At 44.5% G+C, this 26,404-nt stretch overlaps 1 protein-coding gene across 1 annotated transcript in view; it reads left to right on the top strand.

Annotated features, from left to right (window-relative positions):
- The window catches only part of MAT1A (methionine adenosyltransferase 1A), a 133,496-nt gene that overhangs the window by 74,270 nt on the left and 32,822 nt on the right, over positions 1-26,404 (top strand). Inside the window, exon 5 of the mRNA XM_073596875.1 lies at positions 5,958-6,101. Coding sequence (XP_073452976.1) covers positions 5,958-6,101 — 144 coding nt within the window. The remainder of the gene's footprint in view (positions 1-5,957; positions 6,102-26,404) is intronic.

Genomic DNA, 26,404 nt, shown 5'->3' with positions numbered 1-26,404 from the left:
CCAGGCTCCACCTCCATACTGACACAATCTTCCTCCTCCTCCTCCTCCTCCTCCTCCTCCTCTTCCTGTGTGATCGGCGGACACGCAGGAACACTGTCTGGATAAAGGGGGCCTTGAGAGCTAAGGAAGTCCTCCTCTTCCTGCCTCTGTTCTGCCTCAAGTGCCCTGTCCATTATTCCACGCAGCGTGTGCTCCAACAGGTGGACAAGGGGGACAGTGTCACTGATGCATGCACTGTCACTGCTCACCATCCTCGTGGCCTCCTCAAATGGTGACAGGACAGTGCATGCATCCCTGATCATGGTCCACTGGCGTGGGGAAAAAAAAACAAGCTCCCCTGACCCTGTCCTGGTGCCATAGTCGCACAGGTACTCATTGATGGCCCTCTGCTGCGTGTGCAGCCGCTGCAGCATGGCCAACGTTGAGTTCCACCTGGTGGGCATGTCACAGATTAGGCGGTTCTTGGGCAGGTTAAACTCCTTTTGGAGGTCCGTCAGCCGAGCACTGGCATTATATGACCGACGGAAATGCACACAGACTTTCCTGGCCTGCCTCAGGACATCCTGTAAGCCCGGGTACCTGCCCAAGAATCGCTGCACCACCAAGTTAAGGACGTGAGCCAAACAGGGCACATGGGTCATTTGTCCCTGTCGGAGGGCAGAGAGGAGGTTGGTGCCATTGTCGCAAACCACCATTCCTGCCTTAAGTTGGCGTGGCATCAACCACCTCTGAACCTGCCCCTGCAGAGCTGACAGAACCTCTGCCCCAGTGTGGCTCCTGTCCCCCAAGCACACCAGCTCAAGCACCGCATGGCATCTTTTGGCCTGCGTACTTGCGTAGCCCCTTGAACGACTACAGAGCACCGCTGGTTCCAAGGAAGAGGCCATGGAGGAAGAAGAAGAGGAGGGGGTGGAGGAGAGAGGTGTGTCACAATCATTAGCATTTTGGAGGCGTGGTGGCGGAACAACCTCCAACACTACTGCACCTTGTCCTGCATCCTTCCCAGCTGCCAGCAGAGTCACCCAATGCGCTGTGAAACTTAGGTAACGTCCCTGTCCATGCCTGCTGGACCATGAGTCAGCGGTAATATGCACCTTACCGCTGACCGCCCTGTCCAGCGAGGCATGGACATTGCCTTCCACATGCTGGTAGAGAGCCGGAATCGCCTTCCGTGAGAAAAAGTGGCGTTTGGGTACCTGCCACTGAGGAACCGCACATTCCACAAACTCACGGAAGGGGGCAGAGTCTACCAACTGAAAAGGCAGCAGTTGAAGTGCTAGCAATTTTGCCAAGCTAGCATGTGGATGGCTGGGAGCAAACTTCTTTCGGCGGTGCAGCAGCTGGGGCAGGGAAATTTGCCTGGTACAATCTGACGTCGGTGTACCAAAATCAGATTGCCCACAAGTACTTGGCTGTGACACACCTAATTCTACACCTTCATTCCTCTCAGTGCAGGTCTCAGAGAGGACTGAAGGTCTAGTGGGGTTGGAAATCTCAGCTGATGAGGAGCAAGGAGAGGTCCTCTTTGTTCTTTGGTGTGGGTCTTTTAGATACGCTTGCCAACAAACTGCATGGCAGGTCAACATATGTCTGATCAAGCATGTGGTACCCAAGCGGAAGATGTTTTGGCCACACGAGATACGCTTGAGACATATGTTGCAAATAGCAGCGGTGCGATCTGATGCACTCGTCTCAAAAAAAGGCCCACACCAAAGAACTTTTTGAATAACTCGCAGAGACTGCAGCGCCCTGCACATGTGGAGCTTTGGGGTGTGATGCAGTCAATGTGCTGCCCTTAGGCTGGCCCCTGGAGGGCATCCTGCCTCGCTGGTGATGTGCCGCCTCCTCCTCCTCCTCCTCCTCCTCTCTCCTATCAGGCACCCACGTTGAGTCAGTGACCTCATCATCCCCTCCCTCCTCATCACTGGAGCAAACCTGGCAGTATGCTGCAGCAGGGGGAGCATGACTGCCATATTGCTGTCCTTCTTGGGCACCCCCTCTGTCCGTGCTCATGTTACTGCCTTCATCGAGCTCAGTATCATCATCAGAGCCTTCCAAACGCTGGGAATCCTCCTGGAGCATGTACCCAACACTGTGGTCAAACAGTTCGAGGGACTCCTCAGGAGGACATGGTGGGGCTAGGGAAGGAGTCACTGATGACATTGAGCCAAGGGAAGAGGCCGCTGCTTTGCCAGACAAAGTACCCTGGGCATGGGTGAGAGAGGATGAGGAGGATGAGGACGGCTTGGTCATCCACTCGACCAAGTCTTCCGCATGTTGCGGCTCAACACGGCCAGCTGCCGAAAAAAAGGCCAAGCGTGTCCCATGGCCACGTGCTGATGAGGATGCACCGTCTCCACGACCAGCACTAGACACAGAGCCTGCTTGTCCTCTCTTATTGGCTTGTGACTGTCTGCCTCTCCTTCTTGGCCTTCCAGACATACTAATGGCCTGTAGCTGCACTAAGCTGGGATATATATATATATATATATATATATATATATATATATATATATGTACTGATACTGCAGCTAGCAAAATCAACTGCCTGCCTGTAGTATGAGAACACCACCAACCTTCTACAGGTAGCTTTAGCTGAACACTGTGAGGTGGACGCACCCCACTAACTTGTAGGTTTAGCTGAACACTGTGAGCAGGACGCACTGCACTAACTGTAAATAGTCTAGCTGCCTGACTGTGGTACTAATACGATCAAAAGAACACCAGCAATTTTCTTCAGGTAGCTGTATTTACTGTAACAAGACAAGCCTGCCTGTCAGTAAGAAGATAACAGAAACGGATCTAGCTGAACACTGTGAGCAGGATGTACCCCACTAGCTTGTAGGTTTAGCTGAACACTGTGAGGTGGACGCACCCCACTAACTTGTAGGTTTAGCTGAACACTGTGAGCAGGACGCACCCCACTAACTTGTAGGTTTAGCAGAACACTGTGAGCAGGACGCACTGCACTAACTGTAAATAGTCTAGCTGCCTGACTGTGGTACTAATAGGATCAAAAGAACACCAGCAATTTTCTTCAGGTAGCTGTATTTACTGTAACAAGACAAGCCTGCCTGTCAGTAAGAAGATAACAGAAACGGATCTAGCTGAACACTGTGAGCAGGACGCACCCCACTAGCTTGTAGGTTTAGCTGAACACTGTGAGGTGGACGCACCCCACTAACTTGTAGGTTTAGCTGAACACTGTGAGCAGGACGCACCCCACTAACTTGTAGGTTTAGCAGAACACTGTGAGCAGGACGCACTGCACTAACTGTAAATAGTCTAGCTGCCTGACTGTGGTACTAATAGGATCAAAAGAACACCAGCAATTTTCTTCAGGTAGCTGTATTTACTGTAACAAGACAAGCCTGCCTGTCAGTAAGAAGATAACAGAAACGGATCTAGCTGAACACTGTGAGCAGGATGCACCCCACTAGCTTGTAGGTTTAGCTGAACACTGTGAGGTGGACGCACCCCACTAACTTGTAGGTTTAGCTGAACACTGTGAGCAGGACGCACCCCACTAACTTGTAGGTTTAGCAGAACACTGTGAGCAGGACGCACTGCACTAACTGTAAATAGTCTAGCTGCCTGACTGTGGTACTAATAGGATCAAAAGAACACCAGCAATTTTCTTCAGGTAGCTGTATTTACTGTAACAAGACAAGCCTGCCTGTCAGTAAGAAGATAACAGAAACGGATCTAGCTGAACACTGTGAGCAGGACGCACCCCACTAGCTTGTAGGTTTAGCTGAACACTGTGAGGTGGATGCACCCCACTAACTTGTAGGTTTAGCTGAACACTGTGAGCAGGACGCACCCCACTAACTTGTAGGTTTAGCAGAACACTGTGAGCAGGATGCACTGCACTAACTGTAAATAGTCTAGCTGCCTGACTGTGGTACTAATAGGATCAAAAGAACACAAGCAATTTTCTTCAGGTAGCTGTATTTACTGTAACAAGACAAGCCTGCCTGTCAGTAAGAAGATAACAGAAACGGATCTAGCTGAACACTGTGAGCAGGACGCACCTCACTAACTTGTAGGTTTAGCAGAACACTGTGAGCAGGACGCTCTGCACTAAATGTAAATAGTCTAGCTGCCTGACTGTGGTACTAATAGGATCAAAAGAACACCAGTAATTTTCTTCAGGTAGCTTTATATACTGTAACAAGACAAGCCTGCCTGTCAGTAAGAAGAGAACAGGAACGGATCTAGCTGAACACTGTGAGCAGGACGCACTGCACTAAATGTAAATAGTCTAGCTGCCTGACTGTGGTACTAATAGGATCAAAAGAACACCAGTAATTTTCTTCAAAATACTGTAACAAGACAAGCCTGCCTGTCAGTAAGAAGAGAACAGGAACGGATCTAGCTGAACACTGTGAGCAGGACGCACTGCACTAAATGTAAATAGTCTAGCTGCCTGACTGTGGTACTAATAGGATCAAAAGAACACCAGTAATTTTCTTCAAAATACTGTAACAAGACAAGCCTGCCTGTCAGTAAGAAGAGAACAGGAACGGATCTAGCTGAACACTGTGAGCAGGACGCACTGCACTAAATGTAAATAGTCTAGCTGCCTGACTGTGGTACTAATAGGATCAAAAGAACACCAGTAATTTTCTTCAAAATACTGTAACAAGACAAGCCTGCCTGTCAGTAAGAAGATAACAGGAACAGATCTAGCTGAACACTGTGAGCAGGACGCACTGCACTAAATGTAAATAGTCTAGAAGATAACAGGAACGGATCTAGCTAAACTGAATACAGTGTATATATATATATATATATGCAACACCTGGGATGCATATATATAGACAATACACTTTAAGTGCAGCTAACTGACTGACTGTCCTGCCTAATCTAGCTAACTCAAATGAAATGACACTGTCTCTCTCTCTCTCTATTTCTCAGCACACCGGAACACACTGCACAGGGCCGCCGTGCAGGCGGCCTTATATAGTGTGGGGCGTGTACTAAATCCCCTGAGCCATAATTGGCCAAAGCCTCCTTGGCTTTGGCCAATTACGGCTCTCTGTTAAGGCGGCGCTGTGATTGGCCAAGCATGCGGGTCATAGTGCATGCTTGGCCAATCATCAGCAAGCAATGCACTGCGATGCCGCAGTGAATTATGGGCCGTGACGCGCCACACGAATTTGGCGCGAACAGCCCATATCGTTCGCAATTCGACGAACGATCGAACAGCCGATGAAACAGCTTTCCTGCGGTAGTGAAATGCAGTTGATCACCAAGTAAGTTGTTGTACTTAGAATACCTGTTAGGCTGTTAGCATTACATACCACTGTGTGCTTAGAAAGTGTGGCTTTAAAGATTGTGTCTGCAAGTTTCCACATGTTTTATTGATGTGCTTTTAAAAAAATTACACTGTCCTATTAAAAATGCTGTTTTTGTTATGGACACAAGTATGGTTGGTATCCCCAAAACAAGAGGACTGGTAATGGGCAGTCCTCACAAAACACCCATGAGCTGAGAACCTTTTTGGGAAATATATAGTTTACTGTCCTAATTTGAACTTTGCTGGGACTGTATATATTAAACTGGAGATCAGAATTTAGGAGATTATTTTAGTTGAGTCTATCACTTGTCTGTTGAAGGACATACATGAAAAATTCCACATAATAGGGAGTCCACACACTTTAAGCATTTTAGGTATAGGGTACTAGCTCATACAGTATAACTGGATGTTATGTTGGACCTTTAGTTTGTGAAAAACAAAATAATGATGGATGAGAGGATCCAAACCCTGAGAACAGGCTTGTGAGAGATGATAAGAAAAATTGCTAGCAAGCAGACTTTCATTTCTGTTTTAGCATTTGTATGCAAAAATTATAGAGCACTTCAGTATTGAGATGCAAGTAAGCATTCGCCACACCACCTTCATTATCAGTAATCTTTTAATTTTCCATTTTGTCTTTCACTTTGTTCTGTAGGGTTTGATGTTCGGCTATGCAACAGATGAAACAGAAGAGTGCATGCCGCTCACTATTGTCCTCGCCCACAAGTTAAATGCAAAGCTGGCAGAATCAAGGCGCAATGGGGAGCTACCATGGCTTAGACCAGATTCGAAAACGCAGGTAACTGAAATTAATATGTAACATAAATACATTTGTAACATTTTTAATGGGGAAACCCAGATGTTTCTGTTTTCAGTAACCAAGCCCCTCCATTTCATGTTCATTTATTTTTTTAAAAATAGGCAAGAACCGGGGCATTACACGTACCTCTCAAAGATCAGCTGCGAAGCTGAACTGTGTCTTACTGGTTGCATACGTTTTTTACCTTTTGCCTCTTGGTCTGCTGGCACCTGTGGTTCCACAAGCTTGTTCTCTGTTCTTGCTGCACTGACTTAGCAGCTATGGTTGTTGCTGCCTTCACCTGATGGTTAATATACCTCCCTTCTTGCTACTTCATGTCCAGCCTTCCATGTGTCTCCCTATTTAAATTCCACTCAGACCAGTTTCTGGTTTCTTGAGCAAAACTTGTTCCTGAGCCCCTTCCGTGCAATCATTCCTTACCTGACTTCTCATAGACTGATCTCTTGTGTACCGACTCGGCTAGTTCACCTGATTACGTTTGTCCACTGCCCGCCCTGACCTTGGCTCATTATCCGGCTCTCCTTTTGCTTCATCCATTCATCTATCCGTGCCTGCACTGTCTCTTCGGGTACTTTCCTTGTGAGCAGGGTGAACCTGGGGTCGTGACCTGGGGTCAGCACGCAGCTAAGTTCAAATTCCTGTGAGGGGGTCCCTGGCAGAATACCTGCTGGCCCTTAGATTCCATGCCCTGGGGGTTCCCATGTCACCTGCTTGCCTGTGGGCTCACACCAGTAGCACCATGACAGTACCGATCACGGATAAAGTGCCACGCATGCTCAGAATAAATAAAGAGATGAAAGCTATTGGCCACTGCCCCGTTTATAGTCCCGGCATGCGTGTTTTACGTCACCGCGTTTAGAACAATCGGATTTTCCGACAACTTTGTGTGACCGTGTGTATGCAAAACAAGTTTGAGCCAACATCCGTCTGAAAATCCGTCTAGGATTTTTGTTGTCGGAATGTCCGAACAAAGTCTGACCGTGTGTACGGGGCATTAGTCCATCCAAAACTAATTTTTTTTTTAATTACAAACGATTTTATTGAAAGATCATGATTATACATGTAGTATATCAGACAAAGTCATTAATCTTATATAAAACTTAGCGCCTATCAGACATGGGGACATATTGAAGTTAAAGAGAATCAACAAACATTGAATACTTTTGGTATACATTATATAGCAGTCCTGGGGAGTTTATACATCATATGTAGAGGGGTATCCCAATGTTTCCATTTCTTATCATAAATATGCATTGTATCAAATAAAGTGTGGTGAATGTGAATAGTGCTGTGACCCAGTGGATGGCCACGAAAAGCGTATGGATCAGTCTTTCACATGGACCAGGGATAGAAGTGAAGCACAGGCACATTTGTATGGTGAGAGTGATTAAGAGACTTGAAATAGTGGATGTCTTTGTAGCTGCTTACCGCCAAATGGGTTTAAGGAATTTACAGCTCCAAAAGATATGGGTTAATGAACCCAAATCAGGGCAGCCGCGGAAACACTGCAGAGATACCGTGGGGTATATAGAATGGAGTTTTGGGGGCGTCATATACCACCTGGTGTGAAGTTTGACAGCTGTCTCACAGATTGAATGCAACCTTGTGTTCTTGAACATGTTTGTCAGCATCTCTTCCCATTCGGGGGGCTCAAAAGTGTGATCTCTCTCTCCCAGCTAAGCATTGGTTTAGTTTTTTCCTCTAGAGCAAACTCATTGAGAAAGCTTTAGATTTTAGATATAACTCCTTTGTGTCCGGAAGAGCATGCACATATGTGTTCATATTGGGTGCTATGTGTTCATGATTCTAAGGTGCCCTTGCTATGGTAAAAGTGCTTGATTTGCGTGTATTGGAATTGCTCAGAGGGGGGTAAATTGTGCTCTAATTGGAGTTGAGGGAAAGTTCTAAAGCGAGAGCTTTCTTTGAAAGATTGAAATATTGTTACTCCAGCCATGCACCATTGGAGGAAGCGATTTCTGTTGTTGAAGGCTGGGGGGAAATCTGGGTCTCCTAGAAAGGAGTATGGGGGGAAAGGAGAGAGATTAATTTGAATTTTCTGCCATATAGGGATCATAGGTATAAAGATTGGTATACAATTGTATTCAGTGATATAATTCAACTCCCTTTTATAGATCTGGACCATAATAATCCAGATAAAAGGAAAGGGAGAATAGAGTATGTTTCGAAAGCTAGCCAAGGAATATCTGCAGAAGGGGCGTGTGTAGAATAATTGTTACATAGTTACTTAGTTACATAGTTAGACCCCTTTCACACTGGGGCGGTTTGCAGGCGGTATTGCGCTAAAAATACCGCCTGCAAACCGCCCCTAAACAGCCTCCGCTGTTTGTTCAGTGTGAAAGCCCGAGGGCTTTCACACTGAAGCGGTGCGCAGGCAGGGCGGTGAAAAAAGTCCTGCAAACCGCTTTTTTTGAGCGGTGAAGGAGCGGTGTATTCACCGCTCCTTCACCGCTCCTGCCCATTGAAATCAATGGGACAGCGCGGCTATACCGTGGCAATACCGCGGCTGTACGAGGGATTTTAACCCTTTTTCGGCCGCCAGCAGGGGTTAAAACCGCACTGCTAGCGGCCGAATACAGCTACAAGAACGACGGTACAGCAGCGCTAAAAATAGCACTGTTGTACCGCCGACGCCCCCACCGCCCCAGTGTGAAAGGGGCCTTAGTCAGGTTGAAAAAAGACACAAGTCCATCCAATTCAACCATAAAAAAATAAATAAATAAAATAAAAAGATATCATACAAACCAATAGACCCAATTCCATACCCACAGTTGATCCAGAGGAAGGCAAAAAACCCCAGCAGAGCATGCTCCAATTTGCTACAGCAGGGGAAAAATTCCTTCCTGATCCTGAGTGTGGCTCGGGGTTAAATTTCACCATTAAACAGTACCATTAGCGGTAACCCCGAGCTCGGGATTACATCTCAGGATCCTGGTGCAGCGTACTTACCTTGTCCCCAGGATCCTGCAATGTCCCTCCGCGGTGTCTGAGGGCTCTGTCCTCCTCCGAAGCCTCTCTGTGCCAGGCTCCATTCCCTGGGAGTGTCGCGACGCATGGGGGCGGAGCCTGGCGGCAAATTCAAAAGAATGTAAAAATCATAACACATACAGTACTGAGTACTGTATGAAATTATTTCACATCCCTTTTGTCCCCAATGCTTTGTCCAATTCCCTGCATGCAGTTTTATATTATATATACTGTTCTTTCTGCCTGGAAACTTGAGATTGTCCATAGCAACCAAAAAGTGTCCCTCTACGTCAAAAGTGGCTTTAGACCAGCTAGAAAACAGCAATCGTAAATTAGAACACTTGCAGAATTAAGCGATAGTGAATCATGGGGAAATTTATTGTATTATTATTATATATATTTTTTTTAATTATTTATATTTTATTATATTATAATTTATGATTTTGTGTTTCAAACTTCATCATACCCAGGACCTCTACTAGACTCTTGGTGGACAGATCTAAGTGTGTTATTGCTAAGAATTACAGGCCTACAATATAAAATGCCAAATTTCTATGCAAAATAATTGTACCACTTTGAGACGCAAAAATCTGAAATAATCATACCGCCAGGAAGGTTAAAGCAATCTACTGAGCTGGCCAGAACCACCTCTGGCAGCAGTCTGTTCCACATTTTCATAGCTCTTACTGTGAAGAAACCTTTCCGTATTTGGAGATTAAATGTTTTTTCCTCTATACGTAAAGAGTGCCCCCTTGTCCTCTGTGTTGACCGTAAAGAGAATAACTCAACACTAGGGATGAGCTTCGAGTTCGAGTCGAACTCATGTTCTACTCGAACATTGGCTGTTCGCAAGTTCGCCGAACAGCGAACAATTTGGGGTGTTCGCGGCAAATTCGAATGCCGCGGAACACCCTTTAAAAGTCTATGGGAGAAATCAAAAGTGCTAATTTTAAAGGCTTATATGCAAGTTATTGTCATAAAAAGTGTTTGGGGACCCGGGTCCTGCCCCAGGGGACATGGATCAATGCAAAAAAAAGTTTTAAAAACGGACGTTTTTTCAGGAGCAGTGATTTTATTAATGCTTAAAGTCAAACAATAAAAGTGTAATATCCCTTTAAATTTCGTACCTGGGGGGTGTCTATAGTATGCCTGTAAAGGGGCGCATGTTTCCTGTGTTTAGAACAGTCTGACAGCAAAATGACATTTGGAAGGAAAAAACTCATTTAAAACTACCGCGGCTATTGCATTGCCGACAATACACATAGAAGTTCATTGATAAAAACGGCATGGGAATTCCCCACAGGGCAACCCCGAACCAAAATAAAAAAAAAAAATGATGTGGGGGTCCCCCTAAATTCCATACAAGGCCCTTCAGGTCTGGTATGGATATTAAGGGGAACCCCAGCCAAAATTTAAAAAAAAAATTGACGTGGGGTTCCCCCTAAATTCCATACCAGACCCTTCAGGTCTGGTATGGATTTTAAGGGGAACCCCGCGCCAAAAAAAAAAAAAAAAAAACGGCATGGGGTCCCCCTAAAAATCCATACCAGACCCTTATCCGAGCACGCAACCTGGCAGGCCGCAGGAAAAGAGGGGGGGACGAGAGTGCGGCCCCCCCCCCTCCTGAACCGTACCAGGCCACATGCCCTCAACATTGGGAGGGTGCTTTGGGGTAGCCCCCCAAAACACCTTGTCCCCATGTTGATGAGGACAAGGGCCTCATCCTCACAACCGTGGCCGGTGGTTGTGGGGGTCTGCGGGCGGGGGGCTTATCGGAATCTGGAAGCCCCCTTTAACAAGGGGACCCCCAGATCCCGGCCCCCCCCCTGTGTGAAATGGTAAGGGGGTACTTACCCCTACCATTTCACTAAAAAACTGTCAAAAATGTTAAAAATGACAAGAGACAGTTTTTGACAATTCCTTTATTTAAATGCTTCTTCTTTCTTCCTTCATCTTCTTCTTCTTCTTCTGGTTCTTCTGGCTCTTCTGGTTCTTCCTCCGGCGTTCTCGTCCAGCATCTTCTCCGCGGCGTCTTCTATCTTCTTCTCCTCGGGCCGCTCCGCACCCATGGCATGAGGGGGGAGGCTCCCGCTCTTCTCTTCATCTTCTTCTCTTCTTCATCTTCTTCTTCATCTTCTTCTTCATCTTCTTCTTCTTCTTCTTCTTCTTCCTTCTTCTCTTCTTCCTGTCTTCTCCGGGCCGCTCCGCAGCCATGCTGTGGCATGGAGGGAGGCTCCCGCTGTGTGACGGCGTCTCTTCGTCTGACGGTTCTTAAATAACGGGGGGCGGGGCCATCCGGTGACCCCGCCCCCCTCTGACGCACGGTGACTTGAGGGACTTCCCTGTGACGTCACGGGGAATGCCACAGGGAAGTCCCGTCATGTCACCGTGCGTCAGAGGGGGGCGGGGTCACCGGGTGGCCCCGCCCCCCGTTATTTAAGAACCGTCAGACGAAGAGACGCCGTCACACAGCGGGAGCCTCCCTCCATGCCACAGCATGGCTGCGGAGCGGCCCGGAGAAGACAGGAAGAAGAGAAGAAGGAAGAAGAAGATGAAGAAGAAGATGAAGAAGAGAAGAAGATGAGAAGAAGATGAAGAGAAGAGCGGGAGCCTCCCCCCTCATGCCATGGGTGCGGAGCGGCCCGAGGAGAAGAAGATAGAAGACGCCGCGGAGAAGATGCTGGACGAGAACGCCGGAGGAAGAACCAGAAGAGCCAGAAGAACCAGAAGAAGAAGAAGATGAAGGAAGAAAGAAGAAAGAAGAAGCATTTAAATAAAGGAATTGTCAAAAACTGTCTCTTGTCATTTTTAACATTTTTGACAGTTTTTTAGTGAAATGGTAGGGGTACTTTTGTACCCCTTTACCATTTCACACAGGGGGGGGGGCCGGGATCTGGGGGTCCCCTTGTTAAAGGGGGCTTCCAGATTCCGATAAGCCCCCCGCCCGCAGACCCCCACAACCACCGGCCAGGGTTGTGGGGATGAGGCCCTTGTCTTCATCAACATGGGGACAAGGTGTTTTGGGGGGCTACCCCAAAGCACCCTCCCAATGTTGAGGGCATGTGGCCTGGTACGGTTCAGGAGGGGGGGGGGGCCGCACTCTCGTCCCCCCCTCTTTTCCTGCGGCCTGCCAGGTTGCGTGCTCGGATAAGGGTCTGGTATGGATTTTTAGGGGGACCCCATGCCGTTTTTTTTTTTTTTTTTTGGCGCGGGGTTCCCCTTAAAATCCATACCAGACCTGAAGGGTCTGGTATGGAATTTAGGGGGAACCCCACGTCAATTTTTTTTTTAAATTTTGGCTGGGGTTCCCCTTAATATCCATACCAGACCTGAAGGGCCTTGTATGGAATTTAGGGGGACTCCCACATCATTTTTTTTTTTTAATTTTGGTTCGGGGTTGCCCTGTGGGGAATTCCCATGCCGTTTTTATCAATGAACTTCTATGTGTATTGTCGGCAATGCAATAGCCGCGGTAGTTTTAAATGAGTTTTTTCCTTCCAAATGTCATTTTGCTGTCAGACTGTTCTAAACACAGGAAACATGCGCCCCTTTACAGGCATACTATAGACACCCCCCAGGTATGAAATTTAAAGGGATATTACACTTTTATTGTTTGACTTTAAGCATTATTAAAATCACTGCTCCTGAAAAAACGGCCGTTTTTAAAACTTTTTTTTGCATTGATTCATGTCCCCTGGGGGAGGACCCGGGTCCCCAAACACTTTTTATGACAATAACTTGCATATTAGCCTTTAAAATTAGCACTTTTGATTATTCATGTTCGTGTCCCATAGACTTTAACGGCGTTCGCGTGTTCGAACGAATTTTTTTCCTGTTCGCATGTTCTGGTGCGAACCGAACAGGGGGGTGTTCGGCTCATCCCTGCTCAACACCAAGTTCACTATATGGACCCCTAATATATTTGAACATGTTGATTATATCCCCCCTTATTCTCCTCTTCTCAAGAGTGAATAAATTCAGTTCCTCTAATCTTTCCTGAATGCTCCAGTATCTTCCCGACTATAGAAGTTAAACTAACAAGTTTATAGTTACTTGGTAAAGACTTTGATCTGTTTTTAAATATAGGCACCACGTTCGCCCTGCACCAATCCAGTGGTACTATTCCCGTCATTAATGAGTCCCTAAAAATTAGATACAATTACTTTGAAATTACAGAGCTCAATTCTTTTAGGATCCGTGGGTGGATGCCATCGGGTCCAGGTGCTTTATCCACCTTTATTCTGTCTAAATATTTCTGGACCATATCACTTTTGAGGCATTGTGGATCATTTGGGGCTGTGTCAATACCACCCCCATTATGGACATGAGCTCCCCCATGCTCTTTTGTATACACAGAGCTGAGCTTAATTGTATTAATTTGGCTTTATAATCAAAATCTGTATTTATGCCATTTGTGTCCCCTTTTAGCCCCCGTTCACACCTATACAAATTAAATTTTTTGGGCATTGCGGTGCGAACTACACGCCTATTATCTCCTATGGGAACGCATCTGATTCGCAGATGCATTGCATTCTGAACAAGGATTTTCTCCTTCTCCTCACTACACCTCCCCCTCTCCCCCTTCCCTCCTCCTCTCCCTGCTCACTGATCCGCAGCTACAATGCAGTGAAACCTTTGAACAGCAGATTTTTATCTTCCCAGTGAAACTTGAGCTTCAATTCGCACCGCACATGTGTGAACCCAGGCTTAAGCTTTGACATTGAGAAAGCTCACTTAGCTCAGCATAAGACAGATCTGGAAATAGTTGTGTGAACATCATTTTTGTACCAGTTGTTCTCCATGTCCAGAGTTTATGACTTAAGGTCAGTAGGTCAATGGTTTCACAGATAAGAATACACATAGAGTAATGTGTCATAAAATTAAGCAAGAATGCTTGAAGAGATCTCTTATATAAAGTAAATCATAGATTATTCATAATATAGTTAGATATATATATATATATATATATATATATATATATATATATACATATATATATATATATATATATATATATATATATATATATATATATATATATAAAATTATAGTTTATCATGCATTTGTAAGTTTTGGCACAGAACTGAATTTCTGTTACTTAAAGAATGTATCCATTACAAGAAGTGGCCATTTAGCAGAAGGTCAACACTACAGGGTTTTTATAGAACACTGTTGTGTTTCTCTCAATCAAAGAAGTTTAAAAGATGTGTCAGCTATTAGCAATGTGAATATTGAGAATAATTACTAATACAATCATTTCACCTCTAGCTCAAACTATATACAGTATCTCACAAGGTGAGTACACCCCTCACATTTTTGTAAATATATTATTATATCTTTTCATGCGACAACACTGAAGAAATGACACTTTGCTACAATTTAAAGTAGTGGTTGTACAGCTTGTATAACAGTGTAAATTTGCTGTCCCCTCAAAATACTCAACACACAGCCATTAATGTCTAAACCACTGAAAACAACAGTGAGTACACCACTGAGTGAAAATGTCCAAATTGGGCCCAATTAGCCATTTTCCCTCCCCGGTGTCATGTTACTCATTAGTGTTATAAGGTCTCAGGTATGAATGGGGAGCAGGTGTGTTACATTTGGTGTTATCTCTCTCACTCTCTCATACTGGTCACTGGAACTTCAACATGGCACCTCATGGCAAAAAACTCTCTGAGGATCTGAAAAAAAGAAATGTTGCTCTACATAAAGATGGCCTAGGCCATAAGAAGTTTGCCAAGACTCTGAAACTGAGCTGCAGCATGGTGGCCAAGACCATACACTAGTTTAACAGAACAAGCTCCACTCAGAACAGACCTCGCCATGGTCGACCAAAGAAGTTGAGTGCACGTGCTCAGCGCCATATCCAGAGGTTGTCTTTGGGAAACGGACGTATGAATGCTGCTAGCATTGCTGCAGAGGTTAAAGGAGTGTGGGGGGGTATCAGCCTGTCAGTGCATCAAATTGGTCTGCATGGCTGTCGTCCCAGAAGGAAGCCTCTTCTAAAGATGATGCACAAGAAAGTCTACAAACAGTTTGCTGAAGACAACGCAGACTAAGTACATAGATTACTGGAACCATGTCCTGTGGTCTGATGAGACCAAGATAAACTTATTTGGTTCAGATGGTGTCAAACGTATGTGGTGACAACCAGGTGAGGAGTACAAAGACAAGTGTGTGTTGCCTACAGTCAAGCATGGTGGTGGGACTGTCATGGCCTGGGGCTGCATGAGTGCTGCCAGCACTGGGGAGCTACAGGTCATCGAGGGAACCCTGAATGCCCACATGTACTGTGACATACTGAAGCAGAGCATGATCCCCTCCCTTTCAGGGACTGGGCTGCAGGGCAGTATTCCAACATAACGAACCCAAACACACCTCCAAGATGACCACTACCTTGATAAAGAAGCTGAGGGTAAAGGTGATGGACTGGCCAAACATGTCTCCAGACCTAAACCCTATTGAGCGTCAGTGTGGCATCGCCAAATGGAAGGTGGAGAAGCGCAAGGTCTCTAACATCCACCAGCTCCGTGATGTCATCATAGAGGAGTGGAAGAGGACTCCAGTGGTAACCTGTGAAGCTCTGGTGAACTCCATGCCCAAGAGGGTAAAGGCAGTGCTGGAAAATAATGGCGGCCACACAAAATATTGACACTTTGGGCCGAATTTGGACATTTTCATTTAGGGGTGTACTCACTTTTGTTGCCAGCGGTTTAGACATTAATGGCTGTGTGTTGAGTTATTTTGAGGGGACAGCAAATGTACACTGTTATACAAGCTGTATTGTATTGTATTGTAATTGTACTGTCTGCCCTAATGTTGTAAAGCGCTGCGTAAACTGTTGACGCTATATAAATCCTGTATTATAATAATAATAATAAATAAAAGCTGTACAGTCACTACTTTACATTGTAGCAAAGTGTCATTTTTCAGTGTTGTCACATGAAAAGATATAATAAAATATTTACAAAAATGTGAGGGGTGTACTCACTTTTGTGAGATACGGTATGGATATAGCCGCATTTTGCTGACTTGTAGATTTGAAATAGTATAAAAAACAGTGTAACACAAGGCTTAAAACACACTTCTTCACACACACACACACAGAAGGAGACACTTTAATTACACACACTTTCATACACTGAAGAAGACATTTTGTTTACTTTAGGCCTATATACAGCCTAACTCCTAACAGCTGTTCTAACAGACACCTCTATGACAATAGAGAGAGCAAGAACCCAATTATTTTCCGGTACTTTCTTTTTCCTACAGTTTTTATTCCTAATATCTTTTGTTTTACTACATCAAGCTGTATGAAGTTTTAACTGTATTTATTTTCAAGTTGATGCCAAGTGTGATCAAATAAACTCACACTTTGTTTTAAGACAGCCTGCCTATTGAACTATTGAACGAAGCGCCTAAAAAGACACTATTGACATTACACATGTCTGAGCAGTTTTTCCTTAATTTTACAGCGTGCCATTGGGCTGTTTGAGCTAGTCTGGATGCCAAATAATAACACCACAGGTCTGGGAGGCCTAGCCCCCCACGGGATTTGGGTCTGTACAGAAGGGATTTGTGGAATCATGTTTTTTTGAGATGCCATATAAACTTATTAATGTTCTTCTGGATTGATTCGATATACATTTTGGAGACGGGGCGGGCTCTAAAGAAAAAAAGTAACTTGTGTAATATGGCCATTTTTATGGCTGTATCCCTGCCTAGCAATGAAATATGATACTTATCCCAAGTCTTTAACAGGGTTCTGATATGGGAGACTATAGGGTGATAATTTGCCTGAAACAGGGCCTGAAAAGCAGGAGTGATCTGTATTCCTAAGTATTGAAAAGTTTTAGTGAACTAAGCGAATGAGAAGTAATGCCGCAAAGAGGTCACAAGGTCATTTGGTATATTTATTGGCATTGCAGAGCATTTAGATACGTTAACCCCTAGGCCTGATATCTTATGGAATGATTCCAGCAGGGAAGTCAGGTTGGGTAGTGCAATAAGGGGGTTTGTTAGGAATAGGAGGACATTGTCTGCATAGAGACTTAGTTTAAATTCTCTAGGGCCTTTACGATATCCCTTGAGATTTACATTTTATGAAATAGCACGGGAAAAGGGCTCTATCGCCTGGTCAAATAGGAGGGGGGACAAAGGACACCCCTGCCTAGTGCCTTTTTGCAGTGGGAAAAATTGGGAATTATTGCCTGGTAATTTGACACGGGTTTGGGGGGTCCCTCTGTAGAACATGAAAGCCTTGCAAGAAGTTATCAGTGATGCCAAATCTGGGCAATAAATGGTCTATGTATGACCAGCTAACGCTGTCAAATGCCTTATGGATATCGAGGCTTAGGAGAAGTACTTGTTTAGAGTGCAAATTTGCGCCATGTATGATGTTGGTGACTAGGCTGATATTGTCGGTAATTTGCCTCCCGGGAATAAACCCAGTTTGATCTGGGGAGATCAGGGTCGTAATGATTGAGGCCAGTCTGTAAGCCAGCAATCTGCCAAAGATCTTCAGGTCGTTGATGACCGAGATCGGGCGGAATTTTTGTGAAAGGGAGTGATCTTTATGGGGTTTAGGGATAAGGAACATGTTGGCCAGTCACATTTCCGCAGGGAAATTATTGCCCTTCAGGATATGGTTATAGAGAGCAGCTAATTTTGGGGTTAAGATGTGTGAGAACTTTTTGTAATAGGAGGTAGTATAACCATCTGGGCCCGGTGCAGTAGAGGATTTAAGTGATTTGATAATAGTTGTAATTTCTGCAGCAGTACAGGGAGCATTCAAAACTTCTAGTTGCTGGCTGGACAGAGTCGGCAGTGCCATATTAGAAAACAAAGACTGGGTTGTCAGGTCAGGGGACACTTGGGACTCTGCGAATAGTTGTTTGTAATAGTCTACAAACATGTCCATTAAATCATTCGGGTGTTATACTAAAACCACGGCGGGGTTGTGTACATTATACGTGTGAGATGGTTTCATAGCCTGGTTGAGCTTTCTTGCAAACATGGTAAGAGCAGAGTTACTGTATAGCATATATTTAGCTTTAGCCCATCTCAAGGCTCTCTCAGTCCTGTCAGAGAGCAAGAAATCCAACACCCGTTTTTTACAATCTATTTGTTGAAGAAGTTCTGGGGAAGGGGATTGATTATAGCGGTTATATAGTTTGTCTAATGCTTTCGTAAGAGGATGGAGCTTGGTCAGTTTAGCCTTATGTTTGTTGGATGCAATGTTAATAATATGGCCCGCCTACTTGGTTTAGGAGCCATCCAGAGTGTGCACAGTGAGGTGTCTGGGAGCTGATTATCTGTAAAATAATCTCCAAGTTGTGTCGTAAGGGTGTCAATGGTGGAGGGGTCTGTTGGCAAGGAGTCGTTAAGTTTCCATGTGTAGGTTGTAGGCTTAAGGCCCATTCTAGAAACTGAGATAGCTACTATTAGGTGAACTGAGCAGGGGCAGACATGTATATCTGCTTTAGTCGAATTTGCTAAGACATTAGGGGTTCAAAAGATGTAATCAAGACGGGCGTAGCTGTCAAGTGGGTTTGAATAAAAGGTGTAGGATCTGGAGCCCATGTTATGCGCTCGCCATGCATCTATTAGTTGTAATGAGCCCAAACTACTTGTGACTGATTTAGGGAAAGCCTTGGAGGAGGGAGTAACTCTGCTTCTATCCAAACTTGGGTGTGCTGTGAGGTTGAAGTCGCCCCCCACTATTAAATGTGGGGAGAGATAGCGGTCTAATGTTGCAAAAAATCATTTAAAGAATGAAGCTTGTGCTTCATTGGGGGGCATAGACAGAGGCAATAGTTGTGGCACAGCCCTGAATTTTGCCTTGTAAAATGATGAATCTGCTGTTAGTGTCTTTATAGATGACCAACCTCTAGGGATGAGCTTCAAGTTCGAGTCGAACTAATGTTCTCCGCGCCCCCCCGTTATTTAAGAACCGTCAGAAGAGGAGAAGCATCACGCAGCGGGAGCCTCCCTCTATGCCATCATGGATGCGGAGCGGCCCGAGGAGAAGAAAGGAAGAAGACGCCGATGCAGCGGAGGAAGATGCCGGACGAGAACACCGGATCAAGAACCAGAAGAACCAGAATAAGAAGAAGATGGAGGAAGAAACCGAAGGAAGATAAAAGATAGAAGAAAGAAGAAAGAAGAAGCAATTAAATAAAGGAATTGTCAAAAACTGTCTCTTGTCATTTTTAACATTTTTGAAAGTTTTTTCGTGAAATGGTAGGGGTACTTTTGTACCCCCTTACCATTTCACACAGGGGGGAGGGTCGGGATCTGGTGGCTTCCAGATTCCGATAAGCCCCCCCGCCCACAGACCCCCACAACCACCGGCCAAGGGTTGTGGGGATGAGGCCCTTGTCCCCATCAACATGGGGACAAGGTGTTTTGGGGGGCTACCCCAAAGCACCCTCTCAATGTTGAGGGCATGTGGCCTGGTACGGTTCAGGAGGGGGGGAGGCTCTCTCGCCCCCCCTCTTTTCCTGCGACCCCACACCATTTTTTTTTATTTTGGCCGGGGTTCCCCTTAATATCCATACCAGACCTGAAGGGCCTGGTATGGAATTTAGGGGGGCCCCCACGCCATTTTTTTTTATTTTGGTCAGGGTTCCCCTTAATATCCATACCATACCTGAAGGGCCTGGTATGGAATTTAGGGGGACCCCCACGTCATTTTTTTTTTTTTTATTTTGGTTCGGGGTTCCCCTGTGGGGAATTCCCATGCCATTTTTATCAATGAACTTTTATGTGTATTGTCGGACCGGCAATTCATTAATAGCCGCAAGTAGTTTTAAATGACTTTTTTTCCTTTGAAACGTCATCTTGCTGTCAGACTGTTCTAAACACGGGAAGCATGCGCCCCTTTACAGGCATACTATAGACACCCCCCAGGTACAAAATTTAAAGGGATATTACACTTTTATTGTTTCACTTTAAGCATTATTAAAATCACTGCTCCCGAAAAAACGTCAGTTTTTAAAACTTTTTTTTGCATTGATCCATGTCCCCTGGGGCAGGACCCAGGTCCCCAAACACTTTTTATGACAATAACTTGCATATAAGCCTTTAAAATTAGCACTTTTGATTATTCATGTTCGTGCCCCATAGACTTTAACGGTGTTCGCGTGTTCAAACTAATTTTTTGCCTGTTTGCAAGTTCTGGTGCGAACCGAACAGGGGGGTGTTCGGCTCATCCCTACCAATCTCAAACAACACAGAGTTTTTTATGAATATGGCTACTCCACTGGACTTAGTGGTGTGGGCTGTGCAATAGAATTGTTTAAAAGATTTGTCAAAGAATTGTGGGTGGTTAGCACTGGAAAAATGGGCCTCCTGCAATAGGACTTCTGCACCCAGGCTTTTGTAGTGACAGAATGCTTTCTTGGGTTTCTGGGGAAGGTTAAAACCTTGCACATTGTGCAATATTATTTTAAGGGCCATATAGACTTAACTGGTTGGTAGCATGGTGATTGCTATCAGAATTACTTGTGGAAGGTTTCCATGGAATAGCCAAACTCACATTAACTGAAATAGCATTGTACATGCCTTAGGATAGGAAAGGCTCTTGTCTGTAATACTTTATGAAATAACACTGTCAGAGATAATCTTTCAAAATTAATCAACTGAAAAAACTCATACAAACTGAAAAATGCAATTCTGCTCAGATACAAACAATGAGCATGGGGGTCAGAGGAAAACATTCCTTTTGACCAAAAATAAACTTTTTTCGGACTCGGACGTCCGATACCGACCAAGGGCCTCAGAGAGTGCAGAGGTGATGAACAGGGTGACCATATAAAACACGCCATCCTGAACTTCACCACGGGCTGGGCATGAGAGTAAGTAGGGGGAGTGACTGTGCACACCGGGAGAATCACCGCCCAAAGGCACAGGGTTATCATAAAGAGTACTTTGGTGCAAACATGCCGTCAGATAGGCTGTCCTGCCAGGTGGAAATAATTGCAGGGGGAAGTGAAGGACCCTTCAGGGGCTCTCATCAATGGAGGGGTTCCGTACAAATCTCAAACATGTCAGTTATAGGTCGTAGAGAAGTATTCACCTTGATGAGGCACGGATCCATAACAGATTAAAATTAAGGCCAGACATGGTGAGAATCAATCCTGAGATAGTCATCCGAAGAACCTGTGGTAAGAGTAGGTTAGGCAGGCTGGTCCTAAAATGGTTGGCGCCATCTGCTTTGGTTCCTGTGGGAGGAGGGTGTAGTCCACAGAGGACTAGGACCCAGTGTGGAGAGGTGGCGACTTGGGGCATCAGACTCCAGAAGGCATAGTTTCATCAACAGCTCCTTCCCCTCTGTGACATTGTATGTACGTGGTGCCATTGTGAGGTACCATGAGCTTAAACGGAAAGCCCCAGCAGTATCGGATGTGAGCTGATTGGAGCACAGACATGACCTCTTTCATCTTGCGCCTAAGGTCCAATGTGGCCTGCGAGATCTCTGGGAAGATTTGAATTTTCAATCCATCTAATTCTATGGCTGCAGTGTTTCTGGCAGCACATAGAATATCTTCTTTGATTAGGTAATCTTTCAGGCAGAGTATAACATCCCGTGGGGGTTTATCAGCAGGAGGCTTAGGGCACAGGGCCCTATGAATCCGGTCACACACAAAAGCTGTGGATGAAGCAGAAGGAAAGAATGTGTGAAATAGCTTGTTAGCTGCTGCAATGAGGTCTGTTACAGCCTCTGGGATGCCGCTCAGGCGCAGATTGTTCCTGCGGTTATGGTTGTCAAGGTTTTTCAACCTGAGACTGTACAAACTGGAAATTTTCAGCCAAGAGATCATAGTCCTTATGGAGATCAGCATGAGCCAGTGCCAGTTCATCGTGTTTAGTCTCTAGGAGAGCTGTGCGGCCGCCCAGAGCAGTGAATTCCAATGACGGCTTGTTGGTGGCTTTATGCAGCTCTGTCTGAAATTTCCCTGCTAGCTTTTCATACATGGAGGATAGGCTGTCTTCAAGATCAGCTTTTGTAAGCTGTTTGGGGTACTCACTGTCCTCTCGTGGTGGAGCGGAAGTCACGGGAGAAGCCGCTGGAGACGGAGAGCCTTGTTGGGCCTGGGCGCCATCTTTAGCCATGCCTGCTCGTTCTGCTGTGCGCAGGAGGTATGTGGTAAGGGACCCCTCCGGCTTGTGGTTCTTCGTTTTTTTGCAGGACGGTATGCATCGGTATTCCCACAGGGGTGCAGGGTAAAATGTGGCCAAAAATAGTGCTAAATAGCCCTGTGGTAGGGTGTTTAATCTCCGTGTCCGCTGGAGCACCTTCTAGCTGTGTCCTTCTCTCATTGCTCTGCGCATGCGCCCCCAAAACTAATATTTTATTAAATATGGTGCACCAAGCCAATTGCTGTATTCTAATTTAGAGTGAAAAAATCTTGTTGTAGTTACCATTCTCCATAAAATAAACTTGAGGACTTAATAGAAAGAGTTGGATCCATTCATTAGGGGTCACACAATTGTTTTTTTCTATTGGTTGGACTTAGTGCACTTGTGTTTTTTTTTCAACCTGACTATGCCATGTGTCAAATGTGCATACCTGATAACACAAGTACGATGCACTTGTTGCCTGAGTCCTTAAGATACTGTATATAGGAAACTGCTAGGTGGATTAGTTCTACATCATCAATCAATTACTAAAAAATCCATGTTTGCTGGACTGACCTTTCAGTGCTAGAAGAGTTAAATGAATATTTAAAATGACATGTGTCCAGGCTTCATTATTGTCTCCTCCCAGATATAGCCTGAATGGAAGAACCCCAAAACCTTAAAACCCTGCTCACCATTTTTGTACTGGGCTAATTGGAGTGGGATATATTGCACTTAGGAATATGTTTTTGCCTTCCTGCATAGCTGAGTGGTTGTAATTATTCCCAATACTAGCTGTGTTTGACATACCTCAGAGTAGAAAATGGGGGGGGGGGGGGGGGGGTAAAAATTACCACAAATTGTCATGAGAAATATACAACATACTTACAACAACTATACTTTTGATATAAAATATTACCAGTAATCCCACCCTAAACCAGGTATAGTGAGTTATTTTCAATGTACAAATGCAGGAGATAATTATTTTTAAGTTTTACTATTTTTTTTGTCTTGATCTTGACTGACGTGTGCCTTTTTTCAACCTAATTATGTAAAGTTTATATAGTACCCATTTTTTTTTTCATTTTGTGTTGGAAGGTTAGAACCTCTGTTAGGTTTTTCCTTGTTGTCTATACCCTCATTTGGGAAGTTTTCTCCCTCTATGTGTCCTGGAGGCCACTGTCATGCAGACTGAAATTGAGGGGAAATCTACAATTTTCCACGATTGCCTTCTGCCCTGCCTCCGCCCTGTCTCATCACAACAATTTTCATTTTCTTTGGTACAGCTCAGATAATTTAGATTGCCAATGGACTGCAAGAAGTTTAGGCACTCAATTTATTTTTCTAAATGACAACTACATTTTTGTAGCCATGCTGTGTAATGCTAAAGCCTTATGTTTCTAGGTGGCCCATTTTGCATAATGAATAGTTATTTTGACTACCAATCAGAAATGGGGGAAGGCAGGAAAACAATACAAAATCCAAGTTACTGGTAGTTTGAATTCTCACTACCTGAAGCCAACTTAGGTTGCCATGTGTGACAAGGGTGGAACCCTAATATAGCTCTAAAATGATTTATTTAATATAAAACATATATGACAATTTTGTGGATTTACTTTTATAGATACAATGGGGTTATTTACTATAGCGCTAATATGTAATAGCGTTGCTAAATACTCCCAAAATAGGACTATCGCGCTAATTAGCCCCCAAACGTAATTCACTATAGTGCTGGTGAAAAAATACTCCCAAAATTGAATTTACTATAACTCCTAGACAACAGATAGTGCCCAAACCCTTATGCCCAGTACACACGGTTGGATTTTCCGACGGAAAATGTGTGAAAGGACCTTGTTGTCCGAAATTCCGACCATGTGTAGGCTCCATCACACATTTTCCATCGGATTTTCCGACACACAAAGTTTGAGAGCAGGCTATAAAATTTTCCGACAACAAAATCCGTTGTCGGAATTTCCGATCGTGTGTACACAAATCCGACGCACAAAGTGCCACGCATGCTAAGAATAAATAAAGAGATGAAAGCTATTGGCTACTGCCCCGTTTATAGTCCCGATGTACGTGTTTTACATCACAGCGTTCAGAATGATCGGATTTTCCGACAACTTTGTGTGACCGTGTGTATGCAAGACAAGTTTGAGCCAACATCCGTCTGAAAAAATCCTAGGATTTTGTTGTCGGAATGTCCGATCAATGTCCGACCGTGTGTACGGGGCATTACTCTGCTAGAACCTGGAGTAATGCACATAGGAATAATGTTTAGCGCACATTATGTTCGCCTAAATGGTACCTAAATATGTGGTATATTGTTTAAAGATAATCTGCTTATAAACTACTTTAAAAAGTGATATACTGAAATATCTTTAAGAGTCTGAGAAGAGATAAATTCCCCCTCTCTTTTAAAACTATGTGCCAGCACAACTGAACATGCTCAGACATGCAAACTACTCTCATTTTAATGTCCATGCTTTTTTTTACAGGGCGCTATAATAAATACCATAATTAGTGCTAGGCTAAAAAGCATTTTTGAGAGTGAAAATAAGAGTTATGTAGCCCAATGCAAGTTTCAGCCATTGATTATAATGATACAATTGTAACTTCCCCAAATAAATACCTTTAATGTTGAGATGAACTGTATCTTTCTCTCAAATAAATTGTCATGCAACAATGTTGCTTCTTCTTCATCTATTTTGTTTTTAAGAATGCTAGAATGTGGAATGTTTTCATGTTTTGGTAAGATATATTTTTCTCTGTCTCTCTCACTTGTTGCTGTCCATCTCATACAAATCTTTACCCAAACTCACACAGGTGTCTTTACAAACCACAAACAATACCATTGCTGATGCAAATTTAAAATAAGTCATATTTTGTGTGTTGTTTAGTATTTCCAAATGATCATAATTTGAGCCCAAAAAACATGATATGTGTACCAACATCAGAAATCAAAATGTCATTCCCATAATTCAGAGGGTAACATTACTATTCTACACTCACACACCAAGAACCACCAAATATCACAGAATAAATCAAGAAGAATAACTCCTGACTAATATAATTCCTCCACCTATATGTCCAAAGAAATGCAGTATTTCTGTATAGGAGGGTTCCACATGTGGCAGCACAGTGGCTAACAGGTTAGCACTTCTAACTAGCAGCACTTAGGTTCTTGGTTCAAATCCCAAACGTGCCACTTCTGTTCTGCCTATGTTGTTAAACATAGCTTCTGACTCAGGTCCTTACATAAATTATGTCTAAATGTTGTATTTATATGTAGGCGGTAGGGATGAGCCGAACACCCCCCGGTTCGGTTCGCACCAGAACCTGCGAACGGACCGAAAGTTCGCACGAACGTTAAAACCCCATTGACGTCTATGGGACTCGAACATTCGAAATCAAAAGTGCTCATTTTAAAAACTAATTTGCATGGTATTGTCCTAAAAAGGGTTTGGGGACCCGGGTCCTACCCCAGGGGACATGTATCAATGCAAAAAAAACTTTTAAAAACGGCCGTTTTTTCGGGAGCAGTGATTTTAATGATGCTTAAAGTAAAAAAAAAAAAAAGTGAAATATTCCTTTAAATATCGTACCTGAGGGGTGTCTATAGTATGCCTGTAAAGTGACGCGTGTTTCCCGTGTTTAGAACAGTCCCTGCACCAAATGTCATTTTTAAAGGAAAAAATCTCATTTAAAACTGCTTGCGGGTTTAATGTAATGTCGGGTCCTGGCAATATGGATGAAAATCAGTGAGACAAACGGCATGGGTACCCCCCAGTCCATTACCACCTTCATTCCTCTCAGTGCAGGTCTCAGAGAGGACTGAAGGTCTAGTGGGGTTGGAAATCTCAGCTGATGAGGAGCAAGGAGAGGTCCTCTTTGTTCTTTGGTGTGGGTCTTTTAGATACGCTTGTGTCACAGACAAATACTCACCGAGGCCGAGATGCCGAGAGCGGCTCGCCCTTACGACCACGCGCACCCAGACCCCCGAGATGGGTACAGGAGGCTGAGGGCACGTGGAGGCACGGGCTTCCGGGAGGATAATAGGCTCCGGAGCGGGAAGCGGGTGTCTTGGGATCCGTAGGGAGCAGGGCTGAAAGTACAAGCAAAGGTTAGGGTACAAGCAGGTGATAATCAGGGTATCACAAGGTCCAGCAGTG

The sequence above is a fragment of the Aquarana catesbeiana genome, linkage group LG08 (assembly GCF_042186555.1).
Source record: "Aquarana catesbeiana isolate 2022-GZ linkage group LG08, ASM4218655v1, whole genome shotgun sequence".
Taxonomy (NCBI): Eukaryota; Metazoa; Chordata; class Amphibia; order Anura; family Ranidae; genus Aquarana; species Aquarana catesbeiana.
Note: the sequence above shows the minus strand (reverse complement) of the source record. Positions and strands in the feature narration are given on the sequence as shown.